At 46.4% G+C, this 27040-nt stretch overlaps 2 protein-coding genes and 1 non-coding gene across 28 annotated transcripts in view; 2 read left to right on the forward strand and 1 right to left on the reverse strand.

Annotated features, from left to right (window-relative positions):
- Nucleotides 1-18383, reverse strand: part of NUP98 (nucleoporin 98 and 96 precursor) — a 119988-nt gene extending 101605 nt beyond the window's left edge. For 5 of the 15 annotated variants that reach the window (XM_019036762.4, XM_055355210.2, XM_055355209.2 and 2 more), the window contains exons 1-2: nt 18199-18341; nt 1260-1363 (exon numbers count right to left, since the gene is read on the reverse strand). In XM_019036762.4, coding sequence (XP_018892307.4) covers nt 1260-1335 — 76 coding nt within the window. In that variant the 5' untranslated portion in view covers nt 1336-1363; nt 18199-18341. Of the gene's footprint in view, nt 1-1259; nt 1364-4863; nt 4977-17756; nt 18066-18198 lie in introns of those variants that run through there. The other 10 variants (XM_055355211.2, XM_055355214.2, XM_004050483.5 and 7 more) reach the window with 9 other exon arrangements.
- On the forward strand, nt 612-673 carry LOC115936352 (U7 small nuclear RNA). The gene has a single exon (XR_004071846.2). It is a non-coding gene; the product is annotated as a U7 small nuclear RNA (small nuclear RNA).
- Nucleotides 18384-18567: 184 nt separating the features above from the next.
- PGAP2 (post-GPI attachment to proteins 2) overlaps nt 18568-27040 on the forward strand; it is a 28581-nt gene continuing 20108 nt past the window's right edge. For 2 of the 12 annotated variants that reach the window (XM_063710903.1, XM_063710904.1), the window contains exon 1: nt 18569-18792. In XM_063710903.1, the coding sequence (XP_063566973.1) occupies nt 18654-18792 (139 nt within the window). In that variant the 5' untranslated portion in view covers nt 18569-18653. Of the gene's footprint in view, nt 18911-27040 lie in introns of all 12 variants that reach the window. The other 10 variants (XM_055355217.2, XM_019036776.4, XM_063710906.1 and 7 more) reach the window with 9 other exon arrangements.

Below are 27040 nucleotides of genomic sequence, written 5' to 3' on the forward strand. Positions count from 1 at the left end.
AACATGAGCCAGGAGGCTAGGTGCAGTGGCTCACACCTGTAATCCCAGCACTTTGGGAGGCCGAGGCGGGCAGACTGCTTGAGGTCAGGAGTTTGAGACCACCCTGGCCAACATGGTGAAACCCCATCTCTATTAAAAATATAAAAACTAGCCGGGCATGGTGCCATGCACCCGTCATCCCAGCTACTCGGGGGGCTGAAGCAGGAGAACTGCTTGAACCCAGGAGGCAGAAGTTACAGCGAGCTGAGAAAAATGAGCCAGGCGTGGTGGTGTGCAACTGTGGTTCTAGCTACTTAGGAGGCTGAGGTATGAGGAGTGCTTGGGTCTGGGAGGTTGAGGCTGTAGTGAACCATAATAGAGCCAATGCACTCCAGCCTCGGTGACAGTGCAGAATCCTATCTCAAAAAAAAAAAAAAAAAAAAATTTTTTTCAACAATTAGAGAAAAGTTTCTGGGATTTAATTTATTCTGTTAAGATGCTCTCCTCTTCCTGGAAAGAAAGAGATAAAAACAAGTCTGGGAAAATGCTGATTGTTTAAGTTGGGATATAAGTACATGAGAGTTCATTATACCATTCTTTCCAGACTTGGATGAGTATAAACATTTTTAACAAAGTGTCACAGCTCTTTTAGAATTTGTCTAGCAGGGTTTCTAGTTTTCACCGGGAAACAAAATTTTTTTTTTGCAGGGGGGGTGGACTTTCTGGTAAAAACAAAACAAACAAACAAAAAAAAACCTCCAAAAAAATTTTTAACAAAAAGTTTAAATGTAAATAAGGATTGCTTCAGGCAATTAGTCATACACGATACTGGGTAGGAAGGGAGGTAGATCTCCGGAGGGTTGATGGGAATTAGGCACTTCCACATTTTAACATTTCTGTGACATATGAATGTCACATCATGTTCACAGGGTAAATTCCAGGGCAGTTATTTCATAACTGCATTTTAGACTTCAACATTAAGAGAATTATTTTCTGGTCTGAAAATTAGTAACAAATTATAACTTTCTGTCAACCAAAATAATATAAATATTTTAAGTATCTTCTACTGACAATCAGAAGAAGGCCATGAAAACTTAGAATTTATTTCTACTTTCTTAAAAACTGTTAAAGAGGTCTTATCCTAGTTATTTTTTCAAGATGACTTTGTTATAAATATGAAAGTAAAAATAAAATTCCCACCTAAAGCTTATCAGAGTGGATTTGTTCTTAGTAAGAGGAGATTAAGGTTTCTCCCTCTTTTGTCCTTTTTAAAAACTTACTCTGTCCAAATGTTGAAGTTGTGCCAAAGCCACCTGTGCCACCCCCAAAGGGTGTTCCAAATGATTTGTTAAACATCTTCAAAATGAGTCTTTGTTTCAGAAAGCTGGGAAAAAGAAAACATTATCACTCTCTTAAAGACCACAAAATGGAATATAATTGTTTTAGAAAATCTATCATTCCACAAACTTAGGCCTATTCGAACTATAGTATATACTCTCATTCAAAATCCTCAAACTGTATGATAAAATAAACCTTGTAAAATGATCTTTAATCTACAATGTTCCTGAGCTGAACAGTAAGGTTAAACTTCATAATGTGAGGTTAAACTTCAGATCCCAACATTAACCATCCATTTAAAACAATGTTTTCAATCTTTTTTTTTTTAACCTAAGTCCCCTTTTTAATCAATAAATATTTCAGGTCTACAAGGCAAGATGTTTATACGATCCTCGTAGGAGGTTATGAATCATATCCATCAAAAATTATAACCACAGTCTGCTAACCCAACCACCTAAAAAGCTAACATTTTTGTCAGGTTTTCTTTTTTTTTTGAGACAGAAGGACGTGCAGTGGCTCACTGCAACCTCCTCCTCCTTGGTTCAAGTTATTCTCCTGCCTCAGTCTCAGAGTACCTGGGATTACAAGCGTGTGTCACCATGCCTGTCTAATTATTTGTATTTTTAGTAGAGACAGGGTTTCACCATGTTGGCCAGGCTGGTCTTAAAAAAAACTCCTGATCGAGTGATCCACCCACCTGGGTGCTGGGATTACACCACCAAAGTGCTGGGATTACAGGCGCAAACCACCGCACCCGGCCAAGGCTTTATTTTCCATACTTTGCATTATAAAGTTTCTTTCTCCCCTACCTTCGAGGATATAAAACATGGTAATAGTAAATGTTTTTCAAATTATGCATGCCCCGCCTTCTATCTCTAAATCCCAGAGATTCTGGTGCCCTGACATTCTCTTTGAGATTACGTTTTAAGACTATTCTCTATGGTCCCCTACTTATCTATCTTCTACTTCTAAGATTACAGAAAACCTTTGATGAAAATCCCTCACCTCTGGCCAGGCACAGTGGGCTCACATCTCTAATCCTGACAGCTTGGGAGGCTGAAGCGGGCTGATTGCTTGAGCCCAGGAGTTCGAGACCAGCCTGGGCAACATGGGGAAACCCTGTCTACAAAAAATCAAAGTTGGACTGGTGTGGTGACACGGGACTGTAGTCCCAGCTACTCTGTTGCTGAGGTGGGAGAAGCGCTTGAGCCCAGAAGGTGGAGGTTGCTGTGAGCCATTATCATGCCACTTCCCTCCAGCAAAGGTGATAGGGTGAGACCCTGTCTCAAAAACAAATAAAAAAAACGCTCACCTTGGCTGGGCGCGGTGGCTCACGCCTGTAATCCCAGCACTTTGGGAGGCCAAGGCGGGTGGATCACCTGAGCTCAGGAGTTCAAGACCAGCCTGGCCAACACGGTGAAACCCTGTCTCTACTAAAAATACAAAAATTAGCCAGGCGTGGTGGTGCATGCCTGTAATCTCAGCTATTTGGGACGCTGAGGCAGGAGAACTGCTTGAACCTGGGAGGCAGAGGTTGCAGTGAGCTGAGATCGCACCATTGTACTCCAGCATGGGTGACAAGAATGAAACTGTCTCAAAAACAAAAACAAAAACAAAAACCCTCACCTCACATAAATTATTTTACTCCTGTATCCAAACTATGCACCCGGTCATTTAAGGAACTGGACCAAACTGTTCCAAGAACACCTACAAAGAAAAGTTTGGTTCCCCCCGTCTGAATAAAAATAGCCTCATAGTGAAACACCCAAGAATGATCAACAAAAATAAAAAATAAAAAATAAAAAAATAAAAAAGGCTTCATAGTTTACTCAGAGCTTTCCCCCTCCACAAATTTTCCTTAAATTTAGATGCCTGCTACCTCTTATCTGCTAGCAGACAATAAATTAATAAGTAAACTACTTTCAGTATAAAAACTCTGAAAACAGTCGATCATGCTCATCTGGATTTTGTGACAGATATGATGATTTTTCTATTATAGCCACACAATGTATGTAAAGAGTAGTCTTTTCTTGTAGGAAACTCAGGCCGTGTTCATATAATAGAATTAAACATTGCATTTTGAGGTCTTCCCCAAATTCTAGTGTCCCACTAACACTTCCAGTCATTCTAATAACCAAACATTTTGTGCAACACTGAAAAAGATAAGGCTGTCCCTTAAATAAATGCTTTACAGAAATATTCTCTCTCCTGAAATTTCCTAGGAAAAAAATTAAATACTTAAGTTCTTTATCTCAATATCCAAAAACTGAGTAACTCCTTTGATTAAACAAAGCTCACTAAAACCAGTGGTTCTAGAGGGCCACATCAGAATTAGGTGGCAAGCTTTTCAAAATACAAACTCTGGCTGGTTACACTGGCTCACATCTGTAGATCCCAATGCTTTGGGAAGCTGAGGCAGGATGATCTGCTTAAAGCCAGACAAGCTTGGACAACACAGCAAGACTCTGTCTCTATTAAAAAACAACAACAAAAAAAAAACAAAAAGAAAACAAAAAACATGGTGCACACCTGTATGAAGCTCCAGCTACTAGTGAGGTTGAAGCTAGAGAATCACTTTAGCCCAGGAGTTCAGGCCTGCAGCAAGCTACAATGGTGCCACTGCACTCCAGCAAGCAAGCAAACAAACAAAAATACAAACCCCCAGGCTCCATTCTAGAAATATTGAACAAAAATGTCTAGGGCTGGGGTATAGACATTTGCATTCAGAAAAAGTTCAAGTTACTCTAAAGCACACCCTTGGCTGGGCGCGGTGGCTCACACCTGTAATTCCAACACTTTGGGAGGCAGAGGCGGGCAGATCACCTGAGACCAGGAGTTCGAGACCAGCCTGGCCAACATGGTGAAACCCCGTCTCTACTAAAAATACAAAAATTAGCCGGGTGTGGTGGCAGGCGCCTGTCGTCCCAGCTACTCAGGAGGCTGAGACAGGAGAACTGCTTGAACCCCAGAGGTGGAGCCTGCAGTGAGCTGAGATCGTGCCACGGCACTCCAGCCTGGGCAACACAGCGAGACTCTGTCTCAAAAAATATAAATGAATAATAAAAAAAAAAATACGGTTATGGCAAAAACAAACAAACAAAAAACAACCAAAAAACCAACGGATTTTTGGCTTCTCATGAAGAACCTGATAATTAACCAAACTATGACTGTAATCACTTCACGGCAATGACAGGCTGAAGCTTAGTAGCAATTCCCTCTATCTACCTCTCTTCTGTGAGAGCATATGCACTCTCCAAAGTGCCACAATACCCACCCACTATCACTCATTTACATCAACTGTCTGGTTCCTGTGGATTTTCAGTTTGTGACTACTGACATAATCAGAGAAAGAACATGTAACACTTTACTTCCTCTATTAACAATAACAAGGCTGGATGCGGTGGCTCATGCCTGTAATCCCAGCACTTTGGGAGGCCAAGGTGGGCAGATCACTTGAGGCCAAGAGTTTGAGACCAGCTTGGCCAACATGGCAAAACCCCACCTCTACTAAAAAAACACAAATCAGCTGATAGCGGTGGTGCACACCTGTGATTCCAGCTACTCGGGTGGCTAAGGCAGGAGAATCGCTTGAACTCAGGAAGCAGACGTTGCAGTTAGTTGAGATCATGCCACTGCACTCCAGTCTGGGCAACACAGTGAGACTCTGTCTCAACAAACAAATAACAAAAGATCTAGATAATACAGATATTTGCATTAACTATTTTCCATTCCATTTGGATTTTACTCCAAAAATGTAGTAAAATCCATTAAAAAAAAAAAGTAATCCTAGAGACAGAAATAAACCCATTAAAGTTTAAAGGCATATCACACTTGAGCCTTTATCCTTTCAAATATGTTAAACTGGCCCAAGCTGAAACCCCCACCAAGAATACAAGATAACATTTGAGTTTTTACTATGTCCCAGGCACTGTTCTAATGCTGCTTATGAATTATCTCATGTAAACCTCCCAAGAATCCAACCATGTAGGTATTTTTATCTCTATTTCACAAGGAAGAAATTAAGGCACAAGAATCTATTTGCCCAAGACAAAGCTATTGTTGACCCCAGCGGCCAATGCTTCTAGAGTCTAGAGCCTAGAGCTCCTAGAGAAAGAACATTGCCAATTAAAGGGAAATGACCTTGCATTCACTATAAATGGGGAACCTACAAAACCAACAATTGGTACTACAGATCCAGCACTATCAGGGAAAGACACTTCTCTGGCAAATATGGGAGTTCTAGTCACCAGAAATAATCTCTTTTATCGAGTAAGGATAATTTACAAGGTATACCCATGGCAAAGATGAAATTTACAACAAAGATTAACCTTTCTCCTTTTTTTCTTTATGAATGGACTTATTTATACCCACTGCAGGTTTTTCTTTTTGATATATTTAAAAAGAAAAATGAAATAGTGTTATATAGAAAAGAAATCTTTAACTTTATCCTTAATTTTACTCTGTCCTCTATGCTCAAAAATCTCCTAATTAATAATTCAGATTCTCAGATACAAGAAGTAGCCTTATAATACACCCAGTAGTCCAATCAATGGACAGACATATATTCTGACACTGTCCAAACTGAAGTTCTATACACTGATATACTGTTTTACATATCTAACTTTTGTGATCTCTGTGAACTCTGGGTACAATGACAAAACTTAGTTTTCTACCCAGAAAAGTAGTGGATATCCTGAAATGTGGTCAAAACGTTTACAACTCCAGGCAAATGTCAACTTTAAGACTATCTGAAAGACTATGCAAGCTTCCCAAGACATTTCCAATTTGCTGCTAACTCCAGACATAAATGGGAAGTAGTTTTTTCCTTTCCACTTCATTAAACTCCTTTGTATCAAAGACAGCAAACAGCAAAAAACAATAAATATTTGTTAGATGAATGGACTGTATAGTACTTCCTACTTTACAAAGCATTTTTTCATACATCCTCTCATCTAATCTTCACAAAAACACTAGAAGAGCCAGGGATTATCACACACAGTTAAACTGAATGCAAATTTTTGCCCTAGATAAGAAAAGAGGGCTGGGAAAGGAGGCTGGGTGGAATTCCAGGAAGAAGAGATTAATTAGCCTAGTGTAACCTAATAACATATCCCAACAAAACTATCTGGAACCTTCTGTTTTACAGTATCCTCCTTAGGATAGATCTTTGATCAAGCCATTCCCTTGGTTAGAACATCATATCCTCTCTAAGGCCGGGCACGGTGGCTCAAGGTCTGTAATCCCGGCACTTTGGAAGGCCAAGGTGGGCAGATCACCTAAGGTCAGGAGTTCGAGACCAGACTGGCCAATAGGGTGAAACCCCCGTCTCTACTAAAAATACAAACATTAGCCAGAAGCGGTGGCGCATGCCTGTAATCCCAGCTACTCGAGAGACTGAGGCAGGAGAGTCGCTCGAACCCGGAAGGCGGAGGTTGCAGTGAGCCAAGATCATTCCAGCCTGGGTAACAGAGCAAGACGCTGTCTCAAACAAAAAAAAAGAACATCATACCCTCTCTAAAAATCGTATCTCCCCTCTCCCCTCTCCCTCTCCCTCTCCCCACGGTCTCCCTCTCCCTCTCTTTCCACGGTCTCCCTCTGATGCCAAGCCGAAGCTGGACGGTACTGCTGCCATCTTAGCTCACTGCAACCTCCCTGCCTGATTCTCCTGCCTCAGCCTGCCGAGTGCCTGCGATTGCAGGCGCGCGACGCCACGCCTGACTGGTTTTCATATTTTTTTGGTGGAGACGGGGTTTTGCTGTGTTGGCCGGGCTGGTCTCCAGCTCCTAACCGCGAGTGATCTGCCAGCCTCGGCCTCCCGAGGTGCCGGGATTGCAGCCTCTGCTCGGCCGCCACCCCGTCTGGGAAGTGAGGAGCGTCTCCGCCTGGCCGCCCATCGTCTGGGATGTGAGGAGCCCCTCTGCCTGGCTGCCCAGTCTGGAAAGTGAGGAGCGTCTCTGCCCAGCCGCCATCCCATCTAGGAAGTGAGGAGCGCCTCTTCCCGGCCGCCATCACATCTGGGAAGTGAGGAGCGTCTCTGCCCGACCGCCCATCGTCTGAGATGTGGGGAGCACCTCTGCCCCGCCGCCCCGTCCGGGATGTGAGGAACGTCTCTGCCCGGCCGCCCCGTCTGAGAAGTGAGGAGCCCCTCCGCCCGGCAGCCGCCCCGTCTGAGAAGTGAGGAGCCCCTCCGCCCGGCAGCCGCCCCGTCTGGGAAGTGAGGAGCGTCTCCGCCCGGCCAGCCGCCCCGTCCGGGAGGGAGGTGGGGGGGTCAGCCTCCCGCCCGGCCCGCCGCCCTGTCGGGGAAGTGAGGGGCGCCTCTGCCCGGCCGCCCCTACTGGGAAGTGAGGAGCCCCTCTGCCCTGCCAGCCGCCCCGTAGGGGAGGTGGGGGTGTCAGCCCCCCGCCCGGCCAGCCGCCCAGTCCGGGAGGGAGGTGGGGGGGACAGCCCCCCCGCCCGGCCAGCCGCCCGGTCCGGGAGGGAGGTGGGGGGGTCAGCCCCCCGCCTGGCCAGCCGCCCCGTCCGGGAGGTGAGGGGCGCCTCTGCCCGGCCGCCCCTACTGGGAAGTGAGGAGCCCCTCTGACCGGCCACCACCCTGTCTGGGAGGTGTACCCAACAGCTCATTGAGAACGGGCCATGATGACAATGGCGGTTTTGTGGAATAGAAAAGGGGGAAAGGTGGGGAAAAGATTGAGAAATCGGATGGTTGCCGTGTCTGTGTGGAGGGAGGTAGACATGGCAGACTTTTCACTTTGCTCTGTACTAAGAAAAATTCTTCTGCCTTGGGATCCTGTTGATCTGTGACCTTACCGCCAACCCTGTGCTCTCTGAAACATGTGCTGTATCCACTCAGGGTTGAATGGATTAAGGGCGGTGCAAGATGTGCTTTGTTAAACAGATGCTTGAAGGCAGCATGGTCGTTAAGAGTCATCACCACTCCCTAATCTCAAGTACCCAGGGACACAAACACTGCGGAAGGCCGCAGGGTCCTCTGCCTAGGAAAACCAGAGAACTTTGTTCACTTGTTTATCTGCTGACCTTCCCTCCACTATTGTCCTGTGACCCTGCCAAATCCCCCTCTGCGAGAAACACCCAAGAATGATCAATAAAAAATAAAAAAAAAAAAAAATCGTATCTCCTTTTCTTCCTAAAAATTGTTGCTCAAGCCTCACCTGCTTTCACAAGACTGCCGCACACCCTTAAACTCTTTATTAGTATAAAAACACTTTAAAGGCCAGGCACGGTGGCTCATGTCTGTAATCCCAGCACTCCGGGAAGCAGAGGCGGGCAGATCACGAGGTCAAGAGATCGAGACCATCCTGGCCAACATGGTGAAACCCCGTCTCTACTGAAAATACAAAAATTAGCTGGGCATGGTGGTGTGTGCCTCTAGTCCCAGCTACTTGGGAGGCTGAGGCAGGAGAATCACTTGAATCCAGGAGGCGGAGGTTGCAGTGAGCCGAGATCGGGCCACTGCACTCCAGCCTGGCGACAGAGCCAGAGTCCGTCTCAAAAAAATAAAACACTTTACTTCCCCTCTTCCTTTCCAACCCTGATTACGTAAACTAGTGTCTCCCAGCTGCTTTTAGTTATGCAATCTATTTGTTATTATACCTGCCACCTGAGTGTTTTACCTGTTTGCTGCTCTGGGTAAAAAAAATGTCTTGACTTTGCTCACTGGGTGTAAATTAATTTTAAATAGTCCATAGCATCTTACATAAGCTCCTTCCTAATAGCACTGAGCAGCATTTTTTTCATCCCCTTAACATAACCCTAATCATTTTAGAGTGAAGAGTATATTAGCTTTGGTGTGAGACATCTGTGTTTAAAACTGTCACTCGGCTAGGCGCGGTGGCTCACACCTGCAATCCCAACACTTTGGGAGGCGAAGGCTGGTGGATCACCTGAGCTCAGGAGTTCGAGCCCAGCCTGGCCTACATGGTGAAACCCCCGTCTCTACTAACAATACAAAAATTAGCCTACATGCCTGTAATCCCAGCTACTCAGGAGGCTGAGGCAGGAGAACTGCTTGAACCTGGGAGGTGGAGGTTGCTGTGAGCCCAGATTGCGCCACTGCACTACAGCCTGGGTGACAAGAGTGAAATTCTGTCTCCAAAAATAAATAAATAAATAAATTTCTAAAATGAAAGAATATATACCTAACTATTAAGAATCACTGTATAAGGCTGGGCACGGTGGCTCATGCATGTAATCGCACCATTGGGAGGCCCAAAGTGGGCGGATCACTTGAGGTCGGGAGTTCAAGACCAGCCTGAGAAGCACAGAGAAACCCCGTCTCTACTAAAAATACATAATTAGCCAGTTGTCGTGACGCATGCCTGTCATCCCAGCTACTCGGGAGGCTGAGGCAGGAGAATCGCTTGAACCCAGGAGGCAGAGATTGCAGTGAGCCGAGATCGTGCCACTGCACTCCAGCCTGGATAACAACAGCGAAACTCCATCTCAAAAAAACAACCAAAAAAAAACCTGTCAGTTACCATTGTTGACTCTTAAAATCTAAAGTTAATTCAAAATAAAAAGTTAAAAAAATAAAACATTCCTCTGCCACTTGCTACTGTAAGTCATAATATTCAATCTCTCACACCTCAATTTCTACATCTGAACAATAGGGATTGTACAGCCTACACCAAAAGACTGGTAGGAGGACAAAGTTGCCTCAAACTAGAGCTCCTCAAAAGCAGCATTTTGTTTATTTTTCAACAGGTATTTTACAGGTATTTATAATTTAAAAAGTATAATAAATGTCCCCTCACTCTAAACTTTGGTTCAATGGCTAGCTAGAATGCCATAATTTCTTATTTCTCAATGCTTAAGTGTCATCCACTGATCACTTAGCACAAGCATAAAGCACCACTGCAAACAAAAACAAATCCCATCCCTGCACAAACACAATATATTGAGATTACTATGATCACTCAACCTCTTCCATCTATCTCACATCTCTGTCTTTATTCCCAACTATCCATCTTTTTAATTTACAAATTCATTTACCTATCTTTTTTTTTTTTTTGGTTTTTGTTTTGAGACAAGGTCTCACTCTGTTGCCCAGGCTGGAATGCAGTGGCATGATCATGGCTCACTGCAGCCTGGACCTCCTGGGTTCAACTGATCCTCCCACTTTAGCCTCCCAAAAAGCTGAGACCACAGGCATGTGCCACTATGTTGCCCAGGCTGGTCACTAACTCCTGGACTCAAGCCATCTTCCTGCTTTGGCCTCCTAAAGTGCAGGGATTATAGGTGAGCCCCTGTGCCAGGCCCATTTACTTATTTTTTATTTATTTATTTTTTTTTGAGACAGTCTTGCTCTGTTGCCAGGCTGGAGTGCAGTGCAGTGGCATGATCTCAGCTCACTGCAACCTCTGCCTCCTGGGTTCAAGCGATTTCCCTGCCTCAGCCTCCCGAGAAGATGGGACTACAGGCACCCACCACTATACCGGGTTAATTTTTTGTATTTTAGTAGACATGGGGTTTCACCAAGTTGGCCAGGATGGTCTCGATCTTCTGACCTCGTGATCCGCCCACCTCAGCCTCCCAAAGTGCTAGCATTACAGGTGTGAGCCACGGCACACAGCCCCATTTACCTATCAAGAAGGTTGAGTGTGCAAATACTAGTAAGCTCTGTGTCAAACGAAGTAAAATTAAAGATGTGAAGTGATGAGTGACTGTAACATTTACTGAGGATGAACTGTTCCCTTCATGAACAGACCAGCCCTAATTCAGGTGCTCAATTCTTTTCCCCTTGACTAATGATTTTCAAATATTTTTTAGCCATGAAACCCGACATATAAAACAGACATAAGCAGAAGCTGCTCTGGCTGAAGTGAAGAGGGAGTAGGTACAGTAGAACCCCACCAGCTCTGCCCTATGAAGCAGCTTAGGGCTCTATGAACCAATGTGAAATATTGTTCTAGATTAGTGGTTCTCAAAGTGTGACCCAAAGACCCCTAAAAGTCCCCAACACTTCTTCCAGGGGCTCAATGAAATCAAAACCATTTTCACAATAAAACTAAGACACTTTGCCCTTTTTCTTTACTGTTCTGACCTCTGTGCTGAGGTGCAAAATCAATGGTGTGCAAAAATGCTGGGAACTCAGCATGAATCAAAGCAACAACCCCAAATGGTGCTGAACTAACACTCACTGAATTCTTCACTGTCACCCATTTACAATATAAAAAATTCCACTTTCACTTAAAAGGGTCCTTAATGAAGCAGCAAAAATTATTAGTTGTATTATTTCTCAACACTACAGCACAATTCTTTTTAATTCGGTATTGGGAAATACTAAAAAACTTCTGCTTACTGAAATACAAAGGATACCAAGGGGCAAACCACCTGTAATTACTTTTGAAAGCTAAATGTAGTTGTTTTTCTCATGGAACACCATTTTAATTTTTTTTTTTTTTTTTTTTGAGACAGAGTCTGGCTCTGTTGCCCAGGCTGGAGTGAAGTGACGCAATCTCGGCTCACTGCAAGCTCTGCCTCCCAGGTTCATGACATTCTCCTGCGTCAGCCTTCCGAGTAACTGGGATTACAGGCGCCCGCCACCACGCCCGGCTAATTTTTTGTATTTTTAGTAGAGACGGGTTTTCACCGTGTTAGCCAGGATGGTCTTGATCTCCTGACCTTGTCATCCGCCCCCCTCAGCCTCCCAAAGTGCTGGGATTACAGGCGTGAGCCACTGCGCCCAGCCCACCATTTTAATTTCAAAGAATGATTGACAAACTATGGTTATTAAGATTTGGTACTGGCTGGGCATGGTGGCTCACACCTGTAATCCTAGCAGTTTGGGAGGCCGAGGCAGGTGGATCACTTGAATTCAGCAGTTCAAAACCAGCCTGGCCAACATGGTGAAACCTCATCTCTACTAAAAATACAAAAAATTAGCCAGGCATGGTGGTGGACGCCTGTAATCCCAGCTACTTGGGAGGCGGAGACAGGAGAATCAGTGGAACCCAGAAGGCGGAGGTTGCAGTGAGTTGAGATCCCACCATTGTACTCCAGCCTGGGGGAAAGACCGAGACTTCGTCTCAACAAAAAAAAAAAAAAAAAAAGGCTGGGCATGGTGGCTCATGCCTATAATCCCAGCATTTCGGGAGACCAAGGCAGACAGATCACGAGGTCAGGAGTTGAAGACCAGCCTGACCAACATGATGAAACCCTGTCTCTGCTAAAAATACAAAAATTAGCCAGGTGTGGTGGCACCTGCCTGTAATCCCAGCTACTCAGGAGGCTGAGGCAGGAGAATTGCTTGAACCCAGGAGGCGAGGTTACAGTGAGCCGAGATCACAACACTGCACTCCAGCCTAGGCGACAGAGTGAGACTACATCTAAAAAAAAAAAATTTGATACAAAAATTACAACTACAAAAACATGTATTCGGCTGGGCGCAGCGGCTCATGCCTGTAATCCCAGGACTTTGGGAGGCGGAGGTGAGCGGATCACGAGGTCAGGAGATCGAGACCTTCCTGGCTAACATGGTGAAACCCCATCTCTACTAAAAATACAAAAAATTAGCCGGGCATGGTGGCACGCCCCTGTATTCCCAGCTACTCGGGAGGATGAGGCAGGAGAATGGCGCAAACCCGGGAAGTGGAGCTTGCAATGAGCCGAGATCGTGCCACTGCACTCCAGCCCAGGTGACAGAGCGAAACTCCATCTCAAAAAAAATAAAAATAAAAACATGTATTCACCACTATCAGGTCATAAGCTTCTCAATTCTTAAAAAGACTTATCTGATGAGATGGGTGGAAACAGAAACAACTGTATAATTAAATTTGTCAACATCTGGAATATACGGGCCAGGCCGATGGGGCTCATGCCTGTAATGCCAGCTCTTTAGGAGGCCGAGACGGGAAGATCACTTGAGGTCAGGAGTTCCAGACCAGCCATGGTCAACATGTTGAAACCCCGTCTCTACAAAAAATACAAAAATTAGCCAGATGTGGTGGTACACACCTGTAGTCCCAGCTACTCAAGAGGCTGAGGCATGAGAATCACCTGAACCTGGAATGCAGAGGTTACAGTGAGCCAAGACTGTGCCACGACACTCCAGCCTGGGTGACAAAGCAAGACTCTGTCTCAAAAACAAAGAAACAAACAAACAAAAAAACAACAAAAAAAGAAGATCTGCATAACTCAGTAAATCAATAATTTCAAAATCAACATGCATCATGTTATAAAATCACAGAAGTGTAAAGGTCCATTCAAAGTACAACACAGACCAATGGTTTTTAATACAACAGAGTACAAAAGTTCAATGACACAGTTTCAGATTCCATACTGTAATGAACCTTGAAAAAGGTTTGAGGCTGGGCACGGTGGCTCACGTCTAAAATCCCAGCACTTTGGGAGGCCAAGGCGGGCGGATCACTTGAGGCCAGGAGTTCAAACCCAACATGGCGAAACCCCGTCTCTACTAAAAATACAAAAAATTAGCCCAGGGTGGTGATGTGCACCTGTAGTCCCAGCAACTTAGGAGGCTGAGGCAGGAGAATTGCTTGAACCTGGGAGGCGGAGGTTGGAGTACGCTGAGATAGCGCCACTGCACTCCGACTTGGGCGACAGAGCACGACTCCGTCTCAAAAAAACAAACAAATAAAAAGGTTTGACTGTAGTGTCAAAGAGCAGTTAGAATTATCTGAAAAGGCCATTAAAATACTCCTCTCTTTTCCAACTATGTATCTGTATGAGGCTAGATTTTCTTCACATACTTCAAACAAAACAACATAACATGTGTCAGAATGCAAAGACTGGTACATTTAGAGGTCTTCTTTTTATGATATGGAGTCTTGCTCTGTCACCCAGGATGAAGCACAGTGGTGCAATCTGCGCTCACTGCAACCTCTGCCTCCTGGGTTCAAGCGATTCTCTGCCTCAGCCTCCCAGTAGCTGGGACTACAGGTATGTGTCACTGTGCCCAACTAATTTTTGTATTTTTAGTAGATTCAGGGTTTCACCATATCAGCCAGGATGGTCTCAAACTCCTAACCTTGTGATCCACCTGCTTCAGCCTCCCAAAGTGCTGGGATTACAGGTGTGAGCCACCACGCCCGGCCAGCTACCACTATATTTTTAAGAATTTTTCTTTCCTTACTAAAAAAAACTGCAAGTATTTCCCATTACACTGAATTAAGTACAAATTCCTCAATGTGGTAATTATGGCTGGGCATGGTGGCTCACGCCTGTAATCCCAGCACTTTGGGAGGCCAAAGCGGGTGGATTGCTTGAGGTCACGAGTTCCAGATCAGCCTGGCCAACATGGTGAAAGCCTGTCTCTACTAAAAATACAAAATTAGCTGGGTGTGGTGGCACGCACCTGTAATCCAGCTACTCGGGAGGCTGAGGCAAGAGAATTGTTTGAACCCAGGAGGCGGAGGTTGCGGTGAGCCAAGATCACGTCATTGCACTCCAGCCTGGGCAACAAGAGCGAAACTCTGTCTCAAAAAATAAATAAATAAATAAATACATGTGAAATATTTTCACTAAAGTAGTAGTCTCAATCAAGGGCAATTCTGACAACTTCTTCAGACATCCCTGATCGTTACAACCTGCAGAGGATGTGTTATGGGTATCTAATGGGTAGAGGTATGAATGTTGCTAAATATCCTACAATATACAACACAGCCCCCACGATAATTATCTGGCCCAAAGTCTCAAAAGTTCCAAAGCTGAGAAACCTTTCTCTAGAGCTATACTGTGCCAAATACTTAGGGTCCATTTCAAACAAAAAGAATGCACCAAGTTCTCAGGAAATGTTTACCTACCTTCCTCTAATACGTACTGTTTTGTTTCTTTGCTTTTCTTTTTTTCTTGAGTCAGAGTCTCGCTGTCGCCCAGGCTGGAGCGCAGTGGCACAATCTTGGCTCACTGCAACCTCCGCCTCCCGAGTTCAAGCAATTCTCCTCCCTCAGCCTCCCGAGTAGCTGGGGCAACGGGCGCATGCTGCCGCGCCCAGCTAATTTTTCATATTTTTTTTTAAGTACAGATGGGGTTTCACCATGTTGCCCAGGCTGGTCTCAAACTCCTGAGCTCAGGCAATCCACCCGTCTCGGCCTCCCAAAGTGCTAGGATTACAGGCGTGAACCACCACACCACGCCTGTTTTGTTTTAAGACGGCCTCACCCAGTTTCCCAGGCTGGAACGCAGTGGTGCAATCACAGCACTGCAGTCTCAATCTTCCGGGCTCTGATGTTTCTTTGATTTCAGCCTCCTAAGCAGCTGGAGTACAGGTGCATGCCACCATACCTGCCTAATTTTTGTATTTTTCGTAGAGACAGGGTTTCCCCATGTTGCCCAGGCTAGTCTTGAACTTCTGGGCTCAGGAAATCCACCTGCCTTGACCTTGGAAGTGCTGGGATTACAGGAGTGAGTCACCACGCTCAGCCAATACTTATCCTTAAATCTCTGAGTTTCTTAGTTCCCTAACCTTTCAACAAATTCCATAACTGCATAGTCTCATTATTGGAAATTAAACATTAGTACCATCATTCTTTACTTTCCAGGTTAACTACCACCACATAAATCATATTACGAGAAAATAATATAACTTTTTCAAAGCCGTAAATTTAGTTCCTTAAAAATTCTACTTGCTCTTAGTTATCTAGGACCTAGTAGACATAAAGTCAGGTACTGGCTGGGCACAGTGGCTCATACCTGTAATCCCAGCACTTCGGGAGGCCGAGGTGGGGGATGGCTTGAGCCCAGGAATTCGATACCAGCCTGGGCAACATAGCGAAACCCTGTCTCTACCCAAAAAATACAAAAAAATATTAGCTGGGTATGGTGGTGCACACCTGTGGTCTCAGCTACTTGGGAGGCTGAGGTGGGAAGATTGCTTGAGCCCAGGAGGTAGAGGCTACTGTGAACCGAGATTGCGCCACTGCACTCTAGCCTGGGTGATGGAGTGAGACCCTATCTCATAAATAAACAAATAAATGTCAGGGACCAAAGTATCACATAACATATAAACAGCAGGAACCATCTTATCTGGGCCCCATATTTCAGGAGCCTCTCTATTGACTACTGTTAGGTATAACTCCTCCATATTTGTCTATTCATTCAAGTAAACACACTTACTGAGGGCCTACTATGTAGCAAGCAACTGGACAACAAAGATAAGATGAAAATATTTTACCAGCCTAATTAAAAAAACAGCTAAAATAAAAATATGTGCTATAAATAGAAATATCAAATAAGTGTTACGGAAGCTTGCAGAGAAGAGAATGCCAAGAAAAGCTTCCCAGAAGAGGGTGATGCTTGAACCGAGAAAATGTCACGGAAAACATACCCTGTTCACGCTTTACTATTTAGACTACGGTTCTCTTCTGCACTACTAGTTCTGAGTTTATGCTTTGTCATCTATACAAGAACAAAGTAACAATCTTACTGATGTGAACAAAACCAAGTGTCAACTAATTCAATTTCATCAAATCTGAAGAGTCAAAAATAATAATTTTACCCAAGTATTTCCCGGTACCTTTATCCTGTCCAACCTCTAGTTTTGGTTTTTAAATACCCTAACTTCCTCCACCAGGTAAACATACTGTAACCCAGTTAACTCGAGTTTCTTTTTGAATTTGTAAAGACCGTCACAGGGAATGATCACTGCTCTCTTTTTGCTCTTTATTCCAGTTAGCTTCTTCCTCCAAAACGGAGTTTTATTTCCTCACCTTATTCTACTATAATACTTCACTTTGAATTCTGTACCTGAAAGGAGCCGTGAGTTCCGAGGTACAACTACTACAAACGGACTCCTGCCTGGCTTTCTAAGTCTTATCAATATTTCCTGCTTTCTATTCCAGTACTGTTATAAATCCCTAACTGACTCCGAGTCCTCATCAGCTGACACAAGTCAAAAAATTCAGATTTAGAAAGGGAAACAATGGCTTGTAGTTTTATCGATTTGTTTCCGATACATAACAACGCTGACGTTCTTTAACCATCTTCTAAGTTTAGTTCTCAAGCTCTAGGTTAGGGTACCACTAACGAAGCTTCCACCTTACCCGTGAACAGAGCTGGTAGCAACTAAACGGAAAACGCTGTGAAGACTACATCTACGTTTAGCTACCTAATGTCCATGCCGCACCGACCTCCTAAAGGGAATTCTTAATAATGGGAGACTGAAATATCCAGGGAGGGTGAGGTAGTAGAAAAATGTTTAGACTGTCAAAAATCTGGCATTGGCTAATCCTGCCTGTTACTCCGGGCCTCGGTTTCCCCATCTACAAAACTGATGTAAGGTAGGGGGATTGACTTAAACAATTTCTAAAGTCCTTATGGCTATAGTAATCCAGAAACTCAATCTTTCTCCTCATCTGGCTTTACACTGAACACGTGGGAATATAGAAAAGAACCGTTTGCTCCACCGAACCGACTCCTATTCTCAGACATTATCTTAAAAATCTCCCCAACTTCGGACTCACCCTAATCCTCGGGGTGCCCACTTCCCTTATGGAGAAGCCAAGGCAAATAAAGCCCAGCCCCACATAACGGTCAAGGAAGTGCGGGGCAGACCGTATTCAGGGTCTCAAGGCGCTGACCCCGGAAAGGCCAGCCCACCGTGGGGTCCTTACACCACTGAATGAATGAGTACAACCAGAAAGACACCCACTCGCGTGGGCAGCAACTGGAGACCTCCAGGCCTAGACCCCACTGATGTCCATTCTCTCCCAGGGCCTCCAAAGCCGGGCCTCCCGGGCTCCGGGCCCCCGGGTCCTCAGCACCGCCTCTCTCAGGCCAGAAGGTGCGCGCAGCGGCGCGAGACTTCGAAGCGGAGAGGCCCCGAGACGCCCCGCGCGTCCGCCCGCCCGGAAGGGAGGAGAAACCTGCCGGTCTCGGCCGCTGCAGCTCGGGCTCCCGACTTACCGCGGTTCGGTGGGGAAGGGGAAGTGTCAGGAGTCCGGGCCCAGGCCCGTCTGCCACCCGCCGCTCACAGAACAGCGCGCGGCCCCCACAAAACCGTCGCCGCCGCCGCTACCACCCCTGCCACCGACCGCCGCTTCGGGCGCAGCGCGCAGAGGGCCCGACTGCGTCACACGCCGCCCGGCGTCAGAGGCTCGTTGCGGACGCTCCGCCCTCGCCGTCCGCGAATTGGTGGAAGCGGCCGCCACTCTGGGTCGACCCTGTTATTCATTGGGCAACGCGTCTTTTGAAACCGAACTGAAGGGGGAAGGGGCGAGAGGGAAGAGGAGGGGCACAAGGAGTTCGGGGAGGCACAGGGTAGGAGCGGTGAGAGGGCCGTGGAGTCCCGCCCCTCGCCGCCGCGGGTTGGCGGGAGCGCGTCGTGACGTCACACAGGGCCTCTCGAAGTGGGCTTGTGAATGGCTAGATTGGGAAGCACCGGCGGGGTGTCGGGAAGAGTGGTGACGCAACATAGAGACTCCGCCCCCTTCCTTGGAGCGCTGCGACTCGGGCTGAGGGAGCTCGGGCCAATCAGAGGGACGGCCCCAGAATGGCATGGTAACTATTCGACCCTTTCCTTGCCCCGGTCCGCCGGCGCTGCTGGGAAGGCTTCCTAGTCTCTCTGCCCGCACTTCCTGCCCAGACCACGTGCGGAGCCTCAGGGCCCTCTTGGAAGGTCTGTCTGTCCAAAGAGTTTGCCCGAGGCTTCTTCAGGGCCCTAAATCCTGACCGTATTCTCTCCTGACCCATGCTTGCCCCAGCACATTCTTTCCCTCCCTGAATTTCTAGGATGGACATTAGGAGCATTAGAGATGCCCTAAGGGACTGGCCCACCAAAGGGCCTGGTACAAATGAGGATTGTTGGAACGTCTTTCCCAGCTGCACGTGGAGAACCCCTAATTCTTTTTTTTTCTTTTTCTTTTGAGATGAAGTCTCGCGTTGTCGCCTAGGGTGGAGTGCATTGGCGCAATCTCGGCTCACTGCAACCTCTGCCTCCCGGGTTCAAGCGATTCTCCTGCCTTAGCCTCCCAAGTAGCTGGGATTACAGGCGTCCGCCACCAGGCCCAGCTAATTTTTGTATTTATAGTAGAGACGGGGATTTCACTGTGTTGGTCAGGCTGGTCTCGAACTCCTGACCTCAAGTGATCCACCCCCCGCCCCCCGGCCTCCCAAAGTGCTGGGATTACAGACGTGAGCCACCTCGCCCATGAACTACTTTTTTTTTTTTTTTTGAGATGGAGGCTTGCTCTGTCTCCTCTTTCTCCCAAGCTGGAGTGCAGTCGCACGATCTCGGCTGACTGCAATCTCCGCCTCCCAGGTACAAGAGATTCTCCTGCCGTAGCCTCCCGAGTAGCTGGGATTACAGGCACTCGCCGCCGCGCCCGGCTGATTTTGTATTTTTAGTAGAGATGGGGTTTCGCCATGTTGGCCAGGCTGGTCTCGAACTCCGGAACTCAGGTGATCCGCCCGCCTCGGCCTCCCACAGTGCTGGCCTTACAGGCGTGAGCCACCGCGCCCAGCCGAACCCCTAGTTATTCTTAAAGGACGGGTATTTCAAATGTTCCCATCTTCTCAGTGATACATTTGCCAAGCTTTCACAGCGAGTTGAGCTAATGCTTGGGCAGGCCTCTGTTAAAGCCTTGTCACTTTGTATCCTATTATTTACCCTCGGTTTTCTGTGCCTTGGGCTCTTGGAAGTCCTTCTGGGGCCTAGCCCATAGCAGAAGACTGATATTACAAGAGTGAAAGGTGGGCATTTTCTAGAAACTAGACCTGTTTAGTGACTGAGAGTCTCATAGCAGGAACTGTGCGCAGAAAGCAAAGCGTATACTGGCCGGGCTGGTGGCTCACGCCTGTAATCCCAGCACTTTGGGAGGCTGAGGCGGGCAGATTATTTGAGGCCAGGAGTTCGAGACCAGCCTGGCCAACATGATGAAACCCTGTCTCTACTAAGAATACAAAAATTGGTCAGGCATGGTGGTGGGCACCTATAATCCCAGCTGCTTCTCGGTTTGCTGAGGCACGAGAATGGCTTGAACCAGGGAGGCGGAGATTACAGTGAGTGGAGATCCTGCCACTGCGCTCCAGAGTGATCTCAAAAAAAATTTAAAAAAAACCTCCACCACTACTTCTTTGTGAGACATGAATGCAAAATTGAACTGGGCTTTTACCTAAAATGTAAATGAGTTTAAAGCCATCTGGGTTTTCGGTGATGGCAAGGGATTAGAGATAATTGATTTATTTGTTTGTTTAAAAAAATGGGAGACTGGGAGTAGTGGCTCACGCCTGTAATCCCAGCACTGGGGAGTTCAAGGTAGGAGGATCACTTGAACCCAGGAGTTCGAGACCAGCTCGGGCAACATAGTGAGTCCCCACCTATACAAAAAATTAACCAAGGCCAGGTGTGGTGGCAAGCGCCTGTGGTCCCAGCTACTAGGGAGGCTGAAGTAGGAGGATCGTTTGAGCCCAAGAGGTTAAAGCTACAGTGAGCTGTGATTACAGTCATGCCACTCCCGCCTGGGCAACAGAGGGAGCCTCCGACTGGGGGAAAAAAAAGGTGGTGGGTTGTAAAGATGGAATAAGATAGTGGATGGAAGAAACACGGTACATTGTAGGTGCTCAGTAGATACTTGAAGGAAGAAGAAAATCAATATATGGTTGGCCAAATAGTAAAGTTACTTTAAACAACTGACTGCAGCCATCTTCCCCCAACTCCTCCATCCAAAACACCCCTACTTTACAACCACACTCCCTTGCCTTTGCTGGACTTTAGAAAGTCATTAACTCTCCCTAGATAGTTACAGTAGCTTCATAACTGCCCTCTAGAACATTTGATTTCTTGCCCTTTAATCTCCAAGCCCAATTATTTTTAAGGCTCTCTTCTACTGACTTATTTTGGTGTCCCTAAGGCAGGGCACATAGTAGGTACACATTAGATATTTGATGCACGAATGAGTGAATTATTTTCTTCAGTGGGGGATTAGTAGGGGTGTTGGACTTTGAGTCAGAGAAGCCTGGTTTAAATTTGGATGCAGATTTAATTTAATTCAGTTTAAATTTATTTATTAATTTAATTTAATTCAGTTTAATTTAATTAAGAAATTTGGGCCAGGCGGGATGGCTCACGCCTGTAATCCCAGCACTTTGGGAGGCCGAGGTGGGCGGATCACAAGGTCAGGAGATCGAGACCAGCCTGGCTAACAGAAGGAAACCCCATCTCTACTAAAAATACAAAAAAATTAGCCGGGCGTGGTGGCACATACCTGTAGTCCCAGCTACTCGGGAGGCTGAGGCAGGAGAATTGCTTGAACCTGGGAGGCGGAGGTTGCAGTGAGCTGAGATCGAGCCACTGCACTCCATCCTGGGCCACAGAGTGAGACTCCGTCTCAAAAAAAAAAAAAAAAAAAAAAAAAAGAAATTTAGGCAAATTTCCTGCCGGGAATGGTGGCTCACGCCTATAATCCCAGCACTTTTGGAGGCTGAAGCGGGTGGATCACCTGAGGTCAGGAGTTCGAAACCCGCCTGGCTAACACGGTGAAACCCTGTCTCTACTAAATATACAAAAAATTAGCCGGGTGTGGTGGCTCATGCCTGTAATCCCAGCTACTTGGGAGGCTGAGGCAGGAGAATTGCTTGAACCAGGGAGGCAGAGGTTGCAGTGAGCTGAGATGGCACCATTGCACTCCAGTGTGGGCAACAAGAGTGAAAGTCTGTCTTCAAAAAAAAAAGAAAAGAAAGGAAAGAAAAAGAAATTTGGGCAAATTTCCTAATCCCTCTGAACCTCAATTTTCTTTTGTATAAAATGGGGATAACAACCACATTTGCCTTACAGGGTCGTAGTGAGAATTAAAAGAGAGAATACATTTAAAGCACTTAGCATAGTACCTGGCACACATAAGGCCTCAATAAATGGTATTGTTTGCATTAGTTAAAAATGTATCCCAGCCGGGCATGGTGGCTCAAGCCTGTAATCCCAGCACTTTGGGAGGCCAAGGCGGGCGGATCACGAGGTCAGGAGATCGAGACCATCCTGGCTAACATGGTGAAACCCCGTCTGTACTAAAAATACAAAAAATTAGCCGGGCGCGGTGGCAGGCGCCTGTAGTCCCAGCTATTCGGGAGGCTGAGGCAGGAGAATGGTGTGAACCCGGGAGGCGGAGCTTGCAGTGAGCAGAGATCGCGCCACTGCACTCCAGCCTGGGTGACAGAGCAAGACTCCATCTCAAAAAAAAAGAAAAAAAAAAAAAAAATGTTTCCGGGCACAGTGGCTCACTCCTGTAATCCCAGCACTTTGGGAGGCTGAGGCGGGCAGATCACCTGAGATCAGGAGTTCAAGACCAGCCTGGCCAACACGGCGAAACCTCATCTCTACTAAAAATAAAAAAATTAGCCAGGCATAGTTGCCCACGCCTGTAATCCCAGCTAGTCGGGAGGCTGAGGCAGGAGAATCACTTGAACCCGGGAGGTGGAGGTTGCAGTGAGCCAAGATTGCACCACCATACTCCAGCCTCAGCCTGTGTGACAGAGGGAGATTCTGTCTCTAAACAAATAAATAAATAAATAAATAAATAAATAAATAAATAAAAATGTTGAGTTCCCATTCTAAATATTCTAAGACATGGATTCTGACACTGAAAGAGGACTCAGAAATGTCTTTTTTCTTTTATTTATTTTCCTTTTCCTTTTTTTTTTTGCTATAAAATGGTTCTGAAAGAAATGTCTTGAATGAGTAAGCAAATGAGTACATTCAGTCCAAAGTACAAGTAGATGTGCAGGGAAATAGTGCATACTTGTGGAAAGACTGGAGGAATACGTACTGGATGAGGAATACTCCAAGGAAGAATTTCCTGTGACTTTGGTGATTTCTAAAGATACGTTGTTGGGTACTTTGGTAGGCAAGTGGCCCATGGCTCATCATTCCCAGAATTCCTGGCTGGGGAAGGACATCTTTGTGAAGCCAGGGGTTCCTTCTCACACTCCTACTCTGTCTAAATTCTGATAACACCTCTTTTAAGTATCATCATCTTCCTTCTTCCGTTCTAAAGACAAGGAGTTTGATGCATGCTTACAAACCCTTTTGGAGCCAAGCCTTGTCCTGGACATCATGAGCCCAGAGATGTCCACAGCTCAACACTATTCTGGCCAACGAAAGTCCAGCTTTGTCCTAGGAGCCCCAGTATCATACACATGGCTTGAGAACTCACTGTATGCAGCTGTGAAGGATTGGTGGTTAGGGAGGAGACAGATCTGTAAGGACTGCAGAATTGTGGAAGGATGAGACTTCTTTCCAGAGAAGCAGCAGAATTGGAGCCAGAGCTAAGTTCAAGTTGTAGATCTGCTACTTTTTATATCTCGCCTAAGTTATTTAACCCTTCTCTCCCCCAATTCCTTGTCTATGACATGGGCAGAATACTTTGTATTTTGTTTTGTTTCTTTCTTTTTTTTTTTTTGAGATGGAGACTGGCTCTTTCGCCCAGGCTGGAGTGCAGTGGCACCATCTGGCTCACTGCAAGCTCCGCCTCCCGGGTTCACGCCATTCTCCTGCCTCAGCCTCCCGAGTAGCTGGGACTACAGGCGCCTGCCACCACGCCCGGCTAATTTTTTTTTTTTTTTTTGGAGACAGAGTCTCACTCTGTCACCCAAGCTGGAGTGCAGTGGTGTGATCCCAGCTCACTGCAACCTCCACTTCCTGGGTTCAAGCGATTCTCCTGCCTCAGCCTCCCGAGTAGCTGGGACTGCAGGCATGCGCCACCACGCCCAGTTAATTTTGTATATTTAGTAGAGACAGGGTTTCACCATGTTAGCCAGGCTGATCTTGAACTCCCGACCTCAGGTGATCCGCCCACCTCGGCCTCCCAAAGTGCTGGGATTACAGGCGTGAGCCGCCACACCCCGGCCCTGTATTTTTTTTTTAGTAGAGACGGGGTTTCACCATGTTAGCCAGGATGGTCTTGATCTCCTGACCTCATGATCCACCCGCCTCAGCCTCCCAAAGTGCTGGGATTACAGGCGTGAGCCACCGCGCCCGGCCATTTTTGTTTTGTTTGTTTGAGATGGAGTCTCACTCTGTCACCCAGGCTGGAGTGCAGCGGCGCAGTCTCGGCTCACTGCAACCTCCGCCTCCTGGGTTCAAGCAATTCTCATTCCTCAGCCTCCCAAGTAGCTGGGATTACAGGCTTCCACCACCACGCCAGGCTAATTTTTATATTTTTAGTAGAGATGAGGTTTCACCATGTGGGCCAGGCTGGTCTCAAGCTCCTGACATTAAATGTTCCACCTGCCTTGGCCTCCCAAAGTGTTGGGATTATGGGCCTGAGCCACCGTGCCCAGCCAATACTTTGGCTTTTAACCAGAACATTTAGTCTAATGCATTTAACGAATTTACTGCTATGTTCTTTTTTTTTTTTTTTTTTTTTTTTTTTTGAGACACAGTCTCATTGTGTCACCCAGGCTGGAGTGCAGTGGTGCGATCACGACTCACTGCAGCCTCTGCCTCCCAGGTTCAAGTGATTCTCGTGCCTCAGCCTTCCTAGTAGTTGGGACTTCAGGCGCGTGCCACCACGCCTGGCTAATTTTTGCATTTTTAGTAGAAAGAAGATTTTATCATGTTGGCCAGACTGGACTCAAACTCCAGACCTCAGGCGATCCGCCTGCCTCAGCCTCCCAAAGTGCTGGGATTACAGGCATGAGCCACCATGCCCGGCCCATTTTTCCCACTATACTAGTTTGAAAGTTAAATTCTCTTTTCCTATTAGTATTATTTTAGTGATCTCCCTAGAAATTACCACATGCATTCTTAACTTACCAAAGTGTCATGCTCATAAATACCTTTACAGAAGGATAGAGTTTCCTGAGATGGAGGCAGGAAGAGAGAACATTCCAAGCTAGATGAACAGGGAAGCAAGCTGATGAACAGGGGAAGATTTAATTGCTATCTGAGTCAGAGTGAGGCTAGAGCAAGATGAGTGAGCTGGGGGTCGGTGGTTTAAAGCCATCCAGGAAGGATCTCTTGGTCATGAAAAAGATCTTTGAGAAGAACAAGAATAACTCCTCCTCGACCCAGGAAGGACACTGATTTTCCTGAGGCTTCCCAGGAGGCAGTGGCAAGAGCTTGGTCTAAAGCTGGATGTCTTTAGCAGTCTATGTCCCTGCCTCTATACCTACCCCAGCCATGCTCACTGTGTCCCCTTTCTAGCAATTCCTCAATCTCTGCTTATCTGTCTAAATACTGCCCATTCTTCAAAACCCAGTTCCATTAAATCAACCCAACAAATATTTTCTTTTTTATTTTTGTATTGTGTATTTTTATTTTTAATTTGTATTTATTTATTTTTTTGAGGTGGAGTCTCGCTCTATCACCCAGGCTGGAGTGCAGTGGTGCAATCTTGGCTCACTGCAACCTCTACCTCCTGGGTTCAAGCGATTCTCCTGCTTTAGCCTCCCAAGTAGCTGGGATTACAGGCGCCCGCCACCATAATTTTTGTATTTTTAGTAGAGATGTGGTTTTGTCACGTTGGCCAGACTGGTCTCGAACTCCTGACCTCAGGTGATCTGCTCACCTCAGCCTTCCAAAGTGCTGGGATTACAGGCGTGAGCCACCGCACCCGGCCCAAGAACTCTTTTTATTTCTTTTATCTTCCCTCACATAAATCAAGGTAGGCGAGGTCTTTCAAACTGACAGTGAAATAAAGAGATTCAGAAAGGGTCGGTGACAGCCAAGGTCAGACAATACAAAAAAAGTTCAGGACGAGTTAACACTGTGGCTGACATGTCTAATCATAATGACCATCATGTACTGAGTACCTTCCACATGGCTGGCACACTGCTACATTACCTCTGATACAACAACCCTATGATGTGGATATTCTTTTTTTTTTTTGAGACTGGGTCTTGCTCTGTCACTCAGGCTGTTGTGGAGTGGTATGATCTCAGTTGACTGCAACCTCTGCCTCCAGGGTTCAAGCAATCCTCCCACCTCAGCCTCCTGAGTAGCTGGGAATACAAGTGTGTGCCACCATACCCAGCTAGTTTTCTGTATTTTTTGGTACAGATGCTGTTGCCATGTTGCCTAGGCTGGTCTTGAACTCCTGGGCTCAAGTGATCCTCCTGCCTTGGCCTCCCAAAGTGCTGGGATTACAGGTGTAAGCCACCACACCCAGTGTGGATATTCCTAAATCAATTTTAGAGGCTGGGCACGGTGGCTCATGCCTGTAATCCCAGCACTTTGGGAGGCCAAGGAAGGAGGATCGCTTGAGCCTAGGAGTTCAAGACCAGCCTGGGCAAGACAATGAGACCTTTTTTTTTTGAGACACGGTCTTGCTCTGTCTTCAGGCTGGAGTGCAGTGGTGTGATCTCGGCTCACTGCAACCTCTGCCTCCCAGGTTCAGGTGATTCTCCTGCCTCAGCTTCCCAAGTAGCTGGGACTACAGGTGTGCGCCATCACGCCTAGCTAATTTTTGTGTTTTTAGTAGAGACAGGGTTTCACCATGTTGGCTAGGATTGTCTCGATCTCTTGACCTTGTGATCCGCCCACCTTGGCCTCCCAAAGTGCTGGGATTACAGATGTGAGCCACCACGCCCCACGAGACCTTGTTTTAAATAAATAAATAAAACCATTTTATAGACGAGGAAACAGGCTCAGGGCTATATGGAGAATTGCCCATATTTCCCAAATCACCAGAGAATTAAAGAATTAATCTAAATTAGAGCACCTCAAGGTTTGGGCATTGGGGGTAGTCTAGAGGCAGGGAGAGGGGACCCAGCCCCAGGGAATGGTACTTAGGGCCAAGAGAACAGACAAGGTGTC

Source organism: Gorilla gorilla, chromosome 9, assembly GCF_029281585.2.
Source record: "Gorilla gorilla gorilla isolate KB3781 chromosome 9, NHGRI_mGorGor1-v2.1_pri, whole genome shotgun sequence".
Lineage (NCBI taxonomy): Eukaryota > Metazoa > Chordata > Mammalia > Primates > Hominidae > Gorilla > Gorilla gorilla.